The sequence below is a fragment of the Myotis nattereri genome (assembly GCF_964212035.1).
Source record: "Myotis nattereri genome assembly, chromosome: 2".
Classification (NCBI taxonomy): domain Eukaryota; kingdom Metazoa; phylum Chordata; class Mammalia; order Chiroptera; family Vespertilionidae; genus Myotis; species Myotis nattereri.
In genome coordinates, this window is record NC_138076.1 from 210417533 (window position 1) to 210434814 (window position 17282).

Here is a 17282-nt window from a genome sequence, read left to right on the forward strand (position 1 = left end):
TTACTTATGATCACGCAGCTGAGGAAGAAAGGAGTCGGGATTCAAACCCAGCTCTGCGTGACCCCAAAGCTCGTGTTCTGTTTACTATGGAATAAAGACCAAAAAGGCATTATGTTTGCTTATGAAAAAAGAGTTGGAAGAGATAACCAGAGGATAGGAATTCAAATCCATGCCCAAAAGAATTGTGACTGATGGAAGAAACTGCCCACGGGGGAAGGCAAAAACAAGGTGAATGGCAAACAGATTAAATGTGAGCTCACATTTTGGTTCCCAAAAATCCCCTGAAGAATTAGAGAGGCTTGGCCTGACTCTGCTTCACGGTGGGCAACACTTGGGGTTTTGTCATAATGGTTGTTGTTGAACTCCCTGACAACCAACAGTGTAACACATCATTAAAGATCTGTGCAGCCCTGGCCAGCATGCTCAGTGGTTAGAGCATCAGCCTGCACACTGGAGGGTCAAGGGTTCAATTCTTGGTCAAGGGCACATATGTGGGTTGCAGGTCCGATCTCTGGCCCCAGTTGAGGCATGTATGGGAGGCAACTAATAGATGTGTCTCTATCATATCAATGTTTCTCTCTCTTTTCCTTCCCTTTTCTCCCCCTCCCTCTCTCTCTAAAAATCAATGGAAAAAATACCCTCACTACTCAGGCAAGGATTTTATATATATACTAGAGGCCCGGTGCACAAAAATTTGTGCACTCGGTGGGGAGGGGGGGTCCCTCAGCCCGGCCTGTGTCCTCTCACAGTCTGGGACCCCTCGGGATGACCACCTGCTGGCTTAGGCCCACTCCCCGGGGGATTGGGCCTAAGATGGCAATCAGACATCCCTCTGGCACCCTGGCAGCCCTCGGGGGATGTCCACTTGCCAGCGGGGAGCAAGCCTAAACTGCAGTCAGACATCCTTAGCGCTGCTGAGGAGGCAGGAGAGGCTCCCACCACCACCGCTGTACTGGCAGCCATCAGCCTGGCTGGTGGCTGAGCAAAGCTCCTCCCATGTGAGAGCGCCCTGACCACCAGAGGGCAGCTCCTGCATTGAGCATCTGCCCCCTGGTGGTCAGTGTGTGTCATAGTGACCAGTCATTCCCAGTCCTTCTGCTGTTAGGGTCAGTTTGCATATTACCCTTTTACTATATAGGATAGAAGCCTGGTGCACAGGTGGGGGCTGTCTGGTTTGCCCTAAAGGTGTCCCGGATCAGGGTGGGGGTCCCGCTTGGGTGCCTGGCCAGCCTGGATGAGGGGCTGATGGCTGTTTGCAGCTGGTCACACCCCCTTCAGGGTGGGGATCCCCACTGGGGTGCCTGGCCAGTCTGGGTGAGGGGCTGAGGGCTGTTTTCAGGCTGGTGGGTGACTGAAGCTCCCAACCTCTCCTTCTTTTCTTTTATTCTGGGATTTATTTACCTTCTATGGCTGTCACTGGAGCTGAGAGCCGGCTTTAGTTCTGAGGCTCAGCTCCAGCTCTGAGACCTCGGCTGCTGAAAGCAGGTATCTGGGTTTGTTTGGCTTCTATATTTGAAACACTGTTGCAGCTCCAGCTCTGAGGCCTGGCTGGCTGAAAGCAGGTTTCTGGGGTTTGTTTAGCTTCTATAATTGCAACATTGTTTCTTAGAGTGCAGCTCAGAGGCCAGCAGTGGCAGGCAGGGAACCTTGGCTTCCTCCATCACTGGAGCAAGCAAGCCTCCTGTTCGCTTCAGCTTCCTGGCTGCCAGCCTCCATCTTGGTTGGCAGTTAATTTGCATATTGCCCTGATTAGCCAATGGGAAGCATGTTGGAGCTATGGTTAATTACCATGTTTGTCTATTATTAGATAGGATATCTGCTGTACAGATAACGTAATTAAATAGTCCCATTCTACTCAGTCCAGCTCAGACCACACCTTGAACACTGGGTTCAATTTCCAGGTAACACATTCTGAGAAGAACATTGAAAAACTGTGATGTGACCTGGAGAGCAAGAAGTCTGAGCCTTGTCACAGGGAGGCCCCTGGGGACATTTCAGCTTATCAATATGAAATTGGGGCTTGTGAAAATCATCTTCATATATTCAGTGTCTTTGTTTCTTAGGGCAGAATTCAGATTGAAGATTATAGTGAGACATTTTGGTTCACCATAACAACTCCTGCCCCTTCAACTCCTCCCTGTGCCCATTCTCTGACATCTCAATAAATTAGGGAAAAACAGGACAAACTTTCGGGGTCACACCCAACTTTGAGAACCTAAGATTTAGGGCCCTACTTGATCAAAACTGCCAATTAAAAAGAAACAGAATGACTTGAAACAAGACAAATACAGGTGTTCGTCAGTTTAAGCAAATTCAGATTAAGACCTAAATTTCCATTTGATGGAAGTAATTTGCACTATCATTCCTCTTATTGACAGCTCTTTAGTATCTTTATGGGGTGACTTAATATATAAAATGTAATTATCGCCAACATTTCAGCATAGATATATCAAATTAAGCAAGGTGAGCTGTTAGCACAAGTTAATATCCACTTTGGCGAGTTTTATGACCAATGAACTGAAAAAAATGACCCACATTCAAATAATAAATGGGGCTTGGGAACATAAGTAAAAGTGACAAGAAGATTGAAGTAGCTGTGGTCGTGCAGTCATCAACTGTACCCTTTCGAGCTTTGCCCAAACAGGAATTAATGCAGCGCAGACAGTGAGGGAAGGGGAGAGGACGCCGGGCGTATTTGCAACGTTTGTGAGTGATATTTCAGCCCTGGTGACAACAGAGCTAGACCATGGAGGCTTTCAAATGTATGACAAATGAGCCGTGCTCTCCAAGCCCAAATCAATAAAAACAAACATGAAGTGAACAGAAGGGGTGGAAGGAAAAGAGAACATAAAGGCACCATAATATCCTGGTGATACATTTGAGGGGAAATCATGATGTGAATAGAAAATAGGAAGTGAAAAAAAATAAATGAAGGCTGGAGATTTGCAAAATGGTCTCTCTGTCTGTCTCCTTCTTGCCCTCCACTCACATCCACCACTACCCCTCCCACCCTTCTTATAGGGCTCATTAGATCGGGCCTGATTCCGGATGGATATTTGTAATGCTTCAGTCACGTTGGGGTTTGACAGCAGGATTCATGGTGTCTCCGCAGACAGTTGTCATCGCTTTAGGAAACAATAAGGCTAAAACGAGGAAATGGCAAGTGGCGTATCTCAGTTTCCCAACAGAGTGGGGCCGGAGAAACCTCTCCAGCAGGGTCGGTGGCTCTTTCTGTTTCATTTTGTTGTGTTGGATTGATGTTCTCTTATGGTGTCGATTAAATAAGAAAAGTGGAGGGGATTTAAAAACAAAAGCATTTTAGATACACTTTTTTTCTTATTAGATTCATGCTAAGTGAGTAATGTTTCGAGGAGAAAGAAAAAAAACTTGAAAAATGCAGAATGTATTATGGGAATATTTAATGGTGGGAAAGATTAGAAAATGAGAGAGAAAACTGAACAGAAAGGAATAGAAGGAGCATAGCTTGTAAGTTTATTAACGGAGGTTGTTTCCATTTCTGCAATTGCCTTAAAGCACATGATTGCCTGGCCCGGGGTCAGCCACGTATATTGCAATCTTTGCCTATTTGACCAAGGTGTGATGGGCTTGAATTCTGTGGGTGTGTGAGAATTGTTGCCACCAATTGCTTGGCTGAAGGACAGCCGACCAAGAAGTGTCGGGGACCCTAAGGTAGTTAGTAATTATCCTGAACTAGTGCAAGATGGGCACCATGTTGCTAGGACTGGCAGAGGCACGCGGTGAAGCAGGGAGCACAGCCTGAGGAGCCAGCAGGCAGGTACTCTCATCTCTCGCCTCAGTTTCTCAGCTATAAAATGTGAATGGTAGGAACAGTAATAATCCATGTAGCAGAGGGAGACCTTTGTGAAGCCCCTGGCACCTGATGGGCCATATCAGTGACTGAGACGGGTAGGGTCTGCGGGAGGCGCCTTGGTAGTCTGAGCTGGTTGTTCTGTGAGGCGTGGTTGGGTGCTCTCCCAGTGTGGCTGCCCCGGGGCTTCCTGTTTAAAGGTAGCTATGCGGTGACTGAGCTCTGGCCCCACAGCAAGGTTTAGAAGCCAAATCTGTTTTCTGTTTCTCAGCCTTCCATTTATCCACTTCCCTTCTGTCAATGCCATCCTTTCTCTCCACTCACTGGATTGTCTTGATTACAAGAGTGTTGTACCTTCCTATGACATTGCAGCCAGGGCTCCGTGGTGAGGACAGAGAGGCTAGCACTAGCCAGGGGTGTGAGGAATAATGGGGACTCGAAAAGCTAAAAAGGAGGACTGTATATGCTTAGTGGGTATACACTTTTTATAAACCGTTTTGAAATTTTCTCTGCAAGAAAGGGTGGTAGGTAGCAGAGATGCTTTAGAGAAAGACACTAAAGTGTCAAACACCAAGGGAGAGCTGGGCATTCTCCATCCTCCTCCCTACAGTGCTGTGGGGTGAGGATTATGATCTGGATTCCTGATGAGGAAACTGAGTCCTGGAGAAGTTGTTTCCGCAGCTACCAGTGAGATCTGAGATTGGAAGCAGGTCTCTCTGACGTCCGGGTCCCAGGGATCTGCACAGTTGCCGGCAGCCTCGCCTTGCAGAGAGTGCCAACTTCAGAGAAGGATGGAATGTGCTCGAGTTTGATAGAACATGTACGTTACACTTAAAGACAAATCTTTTTCTAACAAAACGCTTAAGGACAAATAACATTTGAACTTAGAAAAAGTTACGTTTTATAAGCCAGACTGGTATTGATTTAAAAAGAATGAGGTGATGCATAATCAGAGAAGGAATATAATACTGTATGTCAACTGTGCTTTAACAAAAAATAATTTTAAAAATAATTCAGAAAAAGGAAGAGCAAATGACCCTTCATCTGGGCATCACTCAACTTACAAGGCTGCTCCCCAGGGGAGAGGACCTGCACAGGGACAATCTCCTGATTTGTCCCCCTCCTCTTCTATTCCCTCCTCTCACTATCCTGCCCTCCCTCCCCCCCCCCCCCACACACAAAACCTTAAGCAGGAAAAGAGGAGCTAATTTAAAAAGAGGGCAGCATCCTTGAGAACAGTGGGATCTCCCTAATCCACAGTGACAAACAGGGACCTGCAGAACAGCAATTTGATTAAATAAGGATATACAGGATTTAGAGGGCTCTCCAGTTGTGCAAAGCGTGTCTCTAAGTCCTTGAAATATTTTTATTTGGCTTCTAAGCCTAGCCTAGAAACCAAGTGCCTTCTAGCTAAAGAGATGGTTCCTATTGGAAAAATTGGAAGAAATCTCAAGACAAGGCTAAAGGGTGGGACTGAAACCCTAAGAGGTTGGCAGAGGGTCTGCAGGAGGTGAATTGGTAGTCAGTCAGGTCGGGGTATGTAAAGGCAGCCTCGCCAAGGAGGCCAGAGGATGTGTTATGTGGGGAACACACGTGCACAGAAAGAGGGGGAACGCCCTGGAGGCTTCTTTCATAAGCCACTCCTTGTGGCCTCCACGACTGGCATCAGCAGATCAGCCACCAGGAACTGCTTGCTGCTCTCAGACAGGCTTTGGAGGGCCCCTCTAGTTCCATGGTTCACCCCGCTGGTCATGCAAGGGGACTTATGCTTTCCTGGGGCTTTGGAGGGGAACTAAGGAGTCGCCAGGGGACGAGGAAAGTAAGAATGCCCTGTGTGCATAAAAGCATATATAGTGGAGGCTCTCTGAGAGTATATGAAATCTCAGCCAGCCAACCAGAAACGGTGTGGTGGGGTATGTTTCGCTTGTCTTGACTCACTCTGGTTGCTATGAAATCAAAATGCTTAGATCCCATAGAGAGAGCATCTGTGGAAACAGGCCAGGTCCTCCTGAGAAGGCCGTTTATGCCCCGGGGATCCTGAGCCCCAAAGAAATGGTCTTGCCTCTGACTTGGGTGCCTCTGACTTGGGAGGTCCAGATAAACACAGGAACTGCTGGTTGGAAATGGTTAGAGCAGAGGCCCCTGAAGGTCACTCCCAAGTTCATGGCTACCTGCAAGCTGGGTTGCCGCTGCACGATTCAGCTCCCACCTCACCCTCTGCACCTGACCCAGGAGCTGAGTCTCCAGACAGCCCAATAGGAGGATCTTACTAGAATAGGATTTGAGGGTCTCTATTTTAGAGGATGAGTTAGAGATAATTCAAGAGTAAGCACAGTAAAAAATGTATATGTATATGTAAGCCTTGTTAGACATTCAGGGAGAAGGTTAACATTTCCACCTTGGCCCGCTGATTAAGAGGTCTCCTGTAAGCAGGGATTCTGCTGGGTTAGAATAGAGCGAAACTGTTGTCAGATGAGAACTCAAACTGAGGAAAGGCCAGCCCTCCATCTCTTGGCCATCCTCAGCCTTTTGCTTCTCTTCTTTCCACTTTCTTTTCCGGAACAGATTGGTTTGGCTCTGGAGAAGACTGTTAAAGCAGCAGCTGACAGGTGAACTATAGGTCATTGTTCCTCCTATGCTTATGAATTTTCAAGGTTAATGATTTATGTTGAAACCTACTGTTTTTGTTTTTTTACCTGAATCCTACAGGTGTGATTGGAGCCTTTCTGCCTCAGTTTATCACCTTTTACTGGACATTGGACAGAGGAACAGGGTTTAATAAACTAAGGGGTTTCAACACAAACCATTGACCTGGAGTCAAAAGCAGGAGTGAGGGACCAGTCACTTTGAGATGAACAGGGACCACCTTTTCAGGAAACTCAGGGGGAATTTAAGCATCAGGAAACGTAGGAGCAGATGGCTTCGAATTCTTTTCCATCTAAGCAATTCTGTATTTTATGGGTTTTAGACTCTGAAATGTTAAAATTTATATGCCTTTAAATGCATAAGAGACAATGAGCATAATTGGGAAACCTGTCTAGATACAGGGACTCATGTACAAAGAAAAGTTACAAGATGGAATCGTCGGTTTGGGGTGCACCATTGCCCTCTATTGGATTAAATAAATCAGACCTTTAGTGTGGGTGTGTGTTTCATTATCTCTGGCTGCGTTTGCTGAGAAGTCAGCGCACCTTTGAGTGGGAAATTAATTTATCTTTGTAAGTAGGTCTTATCTGCTGTCTCTTCCCCTAGGAAATCAATGACAGTTGTAACTCTGATGGCAGATGATTTATCATGTTCTTATTGACTCAGCAAACATGTATTAAGTGCCTACTAAGCATTAGCTAGGTATTGTAGGGAATCTAAGAATAAATAATAGCAGTAGCTACTATTAGCATTTGTTGGATACCTACAATGTGCCAAGGTCTTGATACACATGAACACACAACACACAACCCTATGAAGTAAGTGTAGTTACTGCTGTCTTGTAGATGAAGAAACAGGGCACTTGAGAAGTAAATGGCACATCCAAGATTCAAATCCAGGCCCATCAACTCCTAAGCCTACACTTTGTCCACTAATCTATAGCCTTTCTCCTCAAGTTTACAAATGATTAGGAGAGACCGGAGACGGATATAAACGTTTATGCCGTGGATTGGCAAACTGTCACTAGGAAGCCAAATCAACCCATCACGTAATTTTGAGAAGGAGCTGAGATGGTTTTTACATTTTTAAATGGTTGTGGAAAAATCAGAAGAGCAATCATACTTTGTGGCATATGTAAAAGTATATTTGAATTTGAGCATTCATAGATACCATTTTATTGGAGTCCACCTTCACCCATTCCCTCACTCTTCTCCCGGCTGCCTTCTGGACTGCAACAGCACAGTGGAGTGGTTGTAGTAGAGACCGTATGGCCACAAAGCCAAAAATATCTACACTCCGGCCCTTACAGAAATGGTTTGCCGACTCCCAGTCTATACTCCAAAGTGAAAAGCTATATATCAGTAGGAGAGGTTTTTAAAAAGGGCTTTGAGAATTAAGAAGAGGGAAAACGAATATTGATTTAACCCAGGGTGTGAGGTACCTCAAGGGTTATACAGGTGTGCTCAGTTTTAAGACTCAGTGCAGGAACATCCAGACTTTAAAAGAGGTAAATTAAAGGGTAGTGATTTGCATAACAAATTTTCCTTTTCACTTTGTAAAAGGATTCACCACGGGGGTTCTTTTATGGAATGAGCTTCCATATGTATGCTAATGTGGTTCATTTATGAATACCCTATTCATAATAACTTTTTAAGAACAGAGCTATTGTGTACAGTGAGGCTTAGCTACACTTTTTTCCTGGTGGGGTAAGGTTTCCTATTTCTGGAAAGTCATTGAGCTGACCCATCAGCTCCCGAGGGCAGCAAATGCTCTGTCTCCAGGAGGGGCTTTGCCTAACAAATAGAAAGCTGTGGCTTCCAAGTGTCTGCCTTAGGTGAAGTTCAATGGCTGGTACAACTTTACACTTTTAGCCAAGCTCCTCTTCCTAGCTACAGCCCAAAACCTAAAACGTTAACTCCTCACTATTCGGTGTTAACTCCTCACTATTCTATCACTTTATTTGATGCACAAGATAAATTCATAAAAATTATATTTGTTGCTAATGTCCTGATAAATATGCTACAAGCAATACAGTTGATCCTTGAATAACACGGGTTTGAACTGTGCCAATTTACTTATACGTGGGTGGGTTTTTGTTTTAGTAAATATCTGTACAGTTTTTGACCTGAGGTGAGGAGTCCAGGGAAGTGGAGGGCCTACTATATGCACTGATCTAGGAGACTTGAGCAACCTTAGATTTTGGCATCTGTGGAGGTCCTGGAACCAATCCCCCATGGACACTGAGGGACAGCTAAACCTTCGGGAAGTTAAAAGCTATAGGCAGATTTTCAACTGGGGCAGGGGGTGGTCAGCACCCCAAACCCCATGTTATTTAAGAGTCTTTATAAAGAGCAGTGCTTCTCCCTCTGTTTCCCCCCAAGGCATTATCTTAACTGAATTACAGTATAAACTGGGGCAAGTCATATGATCTTCAAATTAGAACTCTCCCCAGAAAAATAAGAAGTGTGGTCACTGATTCAATTGAGGACCCGGCTCCCTCTTTCGATGGATCTTGAGCCTGAATCTTCAAATAGCTTCTGGTGTTACGCAATTGCTCTTTTTAAGAGATGCATGAAACAGGAACCTTGACTATTCATAGCCATCTTAGGAGGAGCTGAAATCTTTTAAGAAGTCTCTTACCATTTTGATGGTAACCATGTGTTTCTGAACACATCCACTAATTCTGGCTTTCAGTTAAGGATTTTCTTTTCAATAAACATGTAGATTTATTTTAAATCAGTTTGGTACATGATACAGATTGGTTTTACAGCTCTTAATGAACTGAACTAGAAATTTCTAAGCACAGCAGTGCACAGAGGTAACAGTGCAACAAATATCTTAAGGTAAAATAAGGTCTTTTGATAGAACTACATCTGCATGAACAAATCAGATAAAAAATTTGAAAAGGTTTCTACATGCCTTCTGGATTAAAAAAAAAAAATTATTAATGGCTCCAGATACTAAGTTGCTATAGGACGAAGGGGGAAAGGCTGAGAGTTTTGTTGCAAGAGCTCTTCTTGCAAAATCTAACTTATTTCATGTCACATGACTTTGTTAGAGCAGTATTCAGATTTACAGAAGAGGAGATGCTTCATCAGCTCCATTTCACCAAAATTGCTATATGTGTTGACATTATGCGTGACAAGGTATTCGTATGTAGGTAACCGACATCAGTTCGGATGGCTATCTACAGCACTGTCTCCTGCTTTTGTTTCCATTCTCCGTGGTGACTCTATTTTAGAAGTAGAGAAGCATTCCTGGTATTTAGTCTGAGTATTTTTTCAAGTTCTTTGGTGGTAAAAGAAGCTTGAATGGAAATGCAAGGGCAGAGAAAATCGTGCCTGGGGAGTCCTGTGCGGTGCTGCCCTGCGGTGAGGCGGATCTGTGTCGGGGCTGCTAATGGCTATTCCCTGCCATTAGTAAAGGGGGAGTGAGGCCCATGCGGCCGGCTGGTGAGAAGCAGAGGTCACAGTAGGGACAGGAGCCCTGGGCTCTGAGGTAGGATTAGGGGGAGGCTGCTGGAGGTGGCTTGCCTGCCCCTGGAAACTGTCACTTCTCATTCACACTCTATGGCAGATAGCATTTCAGCCATTTCTAAAGCTGATCACTGGCAGGAAAAAGCACATTTAATCCATCTGGAGGCTCTCTGAAGGGGTGGCTCTGCCCTCTCCCTGTGAGGCCAGTAGCACTGTTTCTGCAGACAGCATGGAGAAGGCATTGCACTCTCGAATTCTAATTCTAGAAACAGCTTCTCTTCCCCCTCATTTCTCTCTCTCTCTCTCTCTCTCTCTCTCTCTCTCTCTCTCTCTCTCTCTCTATCTCTCTCTCTTTCCTCTCTTCTATCTCAAATGTGTTGCTACCATGTTTTATCATATATTCATATATATAGTTTCCCAGATGCAGTGGTAGTGAGTACAGATTATAAAACAAACAGATAAATATTGAATAAACTACATTAGTTCAGTTTTATTTTTCCCTGGTGGCAATTTTAAACTTTCCCAAATTAAATTAAAACGAATGGCTATAGAGGAATGAGATATAAATTTTGACGCATTCCTATGATCAAACAGGAGACCGGTCTCCAGGGGTGGCACATGGACCATCCTCTGCTCTTCGGGAGGCAGAGAATGGTAAAATCAAGGGAAAAATTTGCAAAGCCCTGTGATTTGAACAAAAACAAAGCATACCTCACTCCCCCCTGAACAGCTTCCTCCTCCGAACAGCAGCTGAAAGATTTCATTTCACAAATGGAAATGGGATGCAAACAAATTTTTTCAAAGCAATTTCATGAATTGTGGGCCTATTTAATTGGGTTTTCTGAGCCAGGATTAATATCATAAGCAGGGGAGCTATGTGATGTGGCTGTCGTTGAAAGCCAGCCACCTGCCTCGTGGGGGAAGGAGAAAAGTGCCCCTATTCAGAGGCAGTTCTGCTTCCGCCTCAACCCTCTCTCTGAAGTGACTGACAGCCAGCCGGGGCCGAGGCCTGATCGGAGTTACATGCAATGGAGGGCAGATCTTCCCAAGCTCAAGGTCACATCTAGAGCAGGCCTTGAATATGCTTTTCATCTCTAATTTATGTGACTTTCTAATATGTTTAGCATTTGCACTCCCCTTGTCTCCATCCTGCTCATTAAGGTAAATTTGCATGGAAATGGGATCTTGGTTTTCAGGACCATTCACCTGACACTTGATCTCCTGAAGTGACCAGTGTTCACTGTTGATACCATGAGGGTGACCCTCAGACACCACATTTTAATGTGGTGCCAACTAGAGGCAAGGCCTTAATTAGGGGAAACTTTGGATGTTAAAGTAATGGAGTGAATCAAATCATCAAAGGCATTTAGCATTCACTAAGGAGGGCAGAATAGGCCTTCCCGTTGAGTGGGTCATCCTAGGTCACAAAAATTTTAATTTGCCTTCAGTGGTTCTCAACCTTCCTAATGCCACGACCCTTTAATACAGTTCCTCATGTTGTGGTGACCCCCAACCATAAAATTATTTTTGTTGCTACTTCATAACTGTAATTTTGCTACTGTTATGAATCGTAATGTAAACATCTGATATGCTATATGTGTTTTCTGATGGTCACGACCCACACGTTGAGAACCGCTGCCTTAAATGAACAGATCTTGAAGAAAGTGTACAAAAAGTATACTTTTTTTCTTGTTCTTTCAAAATCATTTTGATGTGTGATAGAGCTCAGGCAGCAGTGACATTTTACTTTGGCGCCTGGAATATCTTTCTTTGGGGTTGGTAATATTCATCTCTACAAATTACCTTTGGATGACCAAGCAAATGTGGAAAATCAAAGAGATGAGCCCCTTGCTATCACCACTACACAGGTCTCCTCTGTCACTAGGAGGGGTCAATATTTTAACTAAATTCAGAAGTAGTCAGCTCTAATCCCCTGATCTCGGCCGCTGCACCCTCCCACCCGTGGCGGCCTTCCTTCCTTATTTACCCAAATCTTGTCACTTAGGCAGAAATCCCCACTGAGGGGACAATTTACTGTCCCAGTTTACTGGGCACTGAAAGTCAATTAAGTTTGAGTGTTAGTAACCTAAAGGGTTTCGGACTTGGGCAAATTTTGCAAAACATAAAAGCCAACCAGCAGCTTTCAAGACTGTCCTGACAGTAAGCCATTTTAGCAGAGGACCAAAGGATTTGAGGGTCACGGAGAATAAACATCAAATTTCAATGAGAAAGTTCTAGGAGATGGGAGAGATGAGAAGAAAACTTGTGCTGTGTTAGCCAGCCTACCTTTGCTGAGGATAAATTCATTCCATCAGATTATTTTGAAACAAAAATGCTGCTTAGCTTTACCTTCTATAACATTTTGCATCTATTTATTTTATTTTATTTCACCTTCTTACTAGTTGGATATTATGACCCCCATTTTACAGACGAGGAAACTGAGACTCCAAGAGGTTAGTTGCTTGCAGCTGTTCACCAACAAGTCAGGTCTCGGCTCTCTATTACATCCCCATTGCCTCCTAGAACAAAAAAAACAACAACTCAAACACCTCTGTTTCATTTGTAGGCTGACTTATTTATCTTTACACAGGTCTCATCTGTTACTAGGAGGGGTCAATATTTTAACTCAATTCAGAAGTATTAAAATGAAAATTTTCCAAATGTACTTGGCTTACACAATATTAATAACATAAATTAGGAAGCTGACTAATCGAGTCTCCCAACTCTAAAACCAGAAAGCTTTCTATTCTCAAACGTGCAGAAGGACTTGAAGGTCCCCAGTGGCCAGCACTGTCTAATTCTCTTAAATGATTCAGATGTAAAAGATGCAATGGCATCTGTCTAATTAACACCACCGGGTTAAATATAGCTGCCACGGGGCAGCCTCGGACCAGACTGTTTAAAAAACAGTTTTTCTGGCCCCTCAGGCCTCAAGTTAGAGATGATAGCAAGTCTCCTTCCCTATCAACTGGAAATGGAGATGCCCCAGAAATGGTGACAGGCCGGGCCAGGCAAAGGGAGATGAAAAGAGAGTCAGTCTCTGGCTTTCATTTCCTGCTCCTGGCATCTGGGGATTCAGACAGTGATGCCAGGAAGCAGGCCCTAAAGGCTCCATCAAGACTCTTCTCAAAAACAAGGGTTTTCACAGTACGCCTGCGCCAGGCTCTCCAGCCTGAGACAGTGGACCGCTCGCCTACCAACTGCTCAGACTGTCACACAGCACCATCGGCGCCGCTGCCCTTCTCCCGCGGAACGGCACAATGACCGCGTTCTTTCTCTTCCAGCTTCTCCTTACAACATGGAAGCCGTCGCCAAGTTTGACTTCACCGCCTCAGGCGAGGATGAGCTGAGCTTTCACACTGGAGATACTCTGAAGGTAGGTGATGTGAGGCCCAGGGGCCCCCTGGGGAGTTTAAGTTACTCTTGTCTGGTCACTGACTTAAAATAACAGCACATGCCTTTGTTTCTAAAGAAGCACACACAGCTCCTTTCCAAAAGAGAAGCTCAGCTCAATCAAAAGGGTTCCTTCTGAGCACCTGTATGCCAGCCGCCAGCCTAGGGGATGGAGGTGCGGTTGGCATAAGACATCATCCTTGTCCTGAGGTGCTCGTGGTCTGGTGGGGGGGGGGGGGTGGGCGGGGGGGACTAATCCATCCAAAGGGCTGTTGCAGATGCTCTTATCCAAGAGCTCAGGCAGCACAGGTGAGGGAGCAAGCGGTCCCACCGTGGAAGGTGGGTTTGTGGCCAGTGTGGCAACATCAGTTGTTAGGATGTAATGAAGGAGAGTTGGGCTTTTCGCTGAAGCTCGGAAATGAGCAAGCCCATGTGGAATTCTGTGCGCATTGTGAGATTCAGCAGGGCTGGGACTACAGGATGAGGGTGTGGGTGGAAACAGGACTCATAAAGGCCATGCACACCCAGCCTGCACTTGAGTTGTAGTGGCCACTCGCTAAGCTGAAGAGGACTTGGACCTCTTCCAACTTTCATGCCTCACACTGGCAGACTCTGCATCTTAGCCCCTGTTTGGTGCAGAAGAGTAAAAGTGGCCTTCAGGAGGCCACTGGGGCGTCTGTGAGGCCAGTATCCCCCTGCCTGGCCTCAGCGCCTTGGATATCCTGATCCCTGGCTCCCAGCAGCACTGAGGCCACCATTGTCTCACCACTAAGAATTACGCTTGTTATAGAAAGAAACACCCCCAGTATTTGTCCCTCTAACTGTTCTCACCTTGCAAGATCTAGTAAGGTGGTTGCAAAAAAAATGTGCCTTCGATGTTAGAGCTTTTCAAGGTCAAAATGGCCTTTGGCTGCTGACTCAGGAAAAGGTGACCTTCAATTCTTTGGGATCTTATCAAGGTCACAGAAGGGTCTGCCACTTGGTGAGCAATCTCTCCCTTACCTATGGGTAATGTGAACATATGACTCATCTCTCATTGCAAATAGAACCTAATGTCTTGTTTAAATTTTCCCTATTCCCCAGAAAAGTTAAAAGGAAAAAAACACAAAACACAAAACTTCCCTCAACTCCATTTCTCAATTCAGCTTCCAATTTCCTGCCTCTCTTTTGCTGCCAATACTGGGATGGATTCTCTATACTGGTGCCTCTACTCCCTCCCTTCCCATTCATTCCACAGGAACCCTGGAATCTGACTTTCACCCCCAAAACTCCCTTAAAATCCACCAGCGATGTCCTTACGTGGAATATAATGACCCTACTACAATGCCTGTAGAGTGTGACACTTCTAACCCCCTCTCCCAGGTCTGAATGGAGTTCTGTCTGACTTGCTAGCACTGTCCTCTGCTCTGAATACTTTTCTTGGATGACATGTCTCAGGCCATCCCCTTGCTAAAGAGGAGCCAATGCAGTCCAAAGGAGCAAGGACATTGGACGCAGATAAATCTGAGTTTGAATCCCAGCTTACTAGCTGTGCGACCTGGGCCACTCACTTGCCCCCTGAGCCTCGGTGTCTTCAGTATCTGTTTTGCAGGGTGTGGAACGGATTAGAGGTAATGGTCCCATCCCAAAGCAGATGCTCAGTAAGTGGCCACCGTATTGTTAGTATTACTCATTCCTGCTGCCTCTGCCTGTTCCGACTGTGGCCACAGCCCCCTGACTGACCCCATCACCTCCTGTATCTTCCTCCTTCAATCATTCTCTATACTAGTCCCAGAGGGATCTTTCTGGAAGACAGATCAGATCATGTCACTTCCTTATTCAGAAGCATTCAGTGGTCCCCCATTACCAGTTGGTTGAAATCTAAGCCGTCTGGCCCCAGCTTCATCATGCTCACGTGCATGAATACATACACACACACACACACACACACATACATCTCTGCCCCCAGGTCACACTGCAGTATACACACCACCCTTTCTCAGGCTCTCCCCATCCTCCAGATGCCCTTCTCCCGCACACACACATTTGAACACCTCTGCCCCAGAACCCTCACCGATCCTCCCGCTCCCTACTGCCCTGGGAAAATTAAGGACTTCCTCTTCAGCGATTCCCCAGCATTTCACAGGCACTTTATTCAAGGCATTTATGATCCTGGCTCACATGACAGTTATTTATGGGCAGGCCGAGCGTTCATGCTCTGATATGCCTGTACATCCACCTCGGGTTGCTGTCCTTACCCCATGGGATCCTGATTGCCATTTGTGTGTTGGCCACAGGACAAAGCTCTGTGAGGGCGGGGGCTGGGTCTGCCTCAGTGTCTAGAACAGCAGAAAGGTGACCCTCCCTAATAGGTGGTAAATGAATGAATGGTTGACCCCTCCACGGCTCTGTGAGCTCACTGAGAGCGGAGCCACGCCATCTTTGCATCTTCCAAGCATCTAGTACAAATCACAGCCCCAAACAGGTGCTCTGTACACATTTCTTCAATTGCTAGATTGCATTTCTGCATGCTCGTGTGGAACTCCGTCAGAAGGCCAAACTCCTCTTTCTTTTCAAACTCTGTCCATTGCAGCTGTGCAGTGAAGAGAAAAGCTGAGAGGGGCTTTCTGGCTGAGCTTCACAGAATGTCTGCCTCATGGGGGTTAGTGGCCCTGCCTGTGGGTCCCTCTGCATATGTGGCAACACCTGCCCCCCCCCCCCCCCCCCCCCCAGAGCTGAGTAACAACCTGGGAGCCACACTATTGTTTTCAAAGCCATCTCTGGACTGACTCTGCAACTCACTCCCGGGATGCTCTTTTGTGTTTGGCCTTTAGAGCTAAATAAAAGGCTAAACAGACTTTTTCTTTAGAAGGTACAAAAAATGTCTGCCCAGCTTGCCACCAACCCACCCCTCTAGCCTGTGAGTCCCCAGGCAGGGCGAAGGCCCCAGCTTATTCACCTCTGCATTCCCAGTATCTACGTGCAAACAGCAGGTGCTCACTAGATGCTGGTCACAGAATGGTGAACAGGGAACTCCTGCCGGGTGACTTGAGCCCACTTCTCCTGTGAGAGAAGCATTTGAAAAGCCGGGCGCCGGGTGTTTTGTGTTTGTGTCACAAACCTCGGACCTGCAGCTACCCAGTACCAGTTGAATTTGTCAGTCTGACTGTCTGCTTCTGTAGTACATCTAATTCCACCTCAGTTCTTCCTACTAAAACCGCGGCCTAAAAGCACTAAGTTAATCCTATGTCATTAACTTCTTCAATATTTCAAATTTATGCTATGCCTCTAAGAGCAGTAATTCCATCCAATTTTAAAATTCTCCCAACTGTACATTTCGTCCTCTTCCCATATCTAACTTAGTGTCAGGCGTGGAGCCAGCAGTGTGCTCTGTAGGCAGCGTTATGAGAATTAAGACACAGTAAAGTGGAGCGTCAACCCTCCCGTGTTCAGGCCGAACTCCTTGCTCAGGTTTCTGTGATGGGGACAAGAGATAGGGGGGAGCCAAGTAGATGGAGAGATGAGCACAGGAAGTCTGGGGCCCCTCAACGGCAGTAGGAAACCACCTCCCCCCAAATACTCTTCTTTGCAGAAAATGGATTTTTTAAAACCTTGTATTCTAGACACCAAAAATAGGCTGGAAATTCACCTCCCCGGGAACACAGTCTCAGGCAGACCGAACGCCAGGTGGTGGGGAGAAGTGGCGGGCATCGAGCAATAATCTTCCAGTCGCTGGAGGAGGTGGATGGGTGTGAGCCACGATTACTAAAATGACAGCTAGTTTCAGGTCAGAGAACTAAGCACAAAATGTGGTTCTTACCGTGAGGAGCCAATTTCCAAATGGCCGCTTTCACCTCATCCCTGCCCACTCTCCTGTTTGACATTTGCCACGCAGGCCAAACTCCAAATTCCCATGAGACCATTCCGAAACCATAGACCAGGGACACGCCCGCGGGAAA

The 17282-nt window shown here is 45.9% G+C and overlaps 1 protein-coding gene across 1 annotated transcript in view; it reads left to right on the forward strand.

Moving 5' to 3' along the window:
- GRAP2 (GRB2 related adaptor protein 2) overlaps window positions 1-17282 on the forward strand; it is a gene marked incomplete at its 3' end in the record, with an annotated part of 66232 nt that overhangs the window by 31158 nt on the left and 17792 nt on the right. Inside the window, exon 2 of the mRNA XM_081114654.1 lies at window positions 13236-13327. Coding sequence (XP_080970780.1) covers window positions 13250-13327 — 78 coding nt within the window. The 5' untranslated portion in view covers window positions 13236-13249. The remainder of the gene's footprint in view (window positions 1-13235; window positions 13328-17282) is intronic.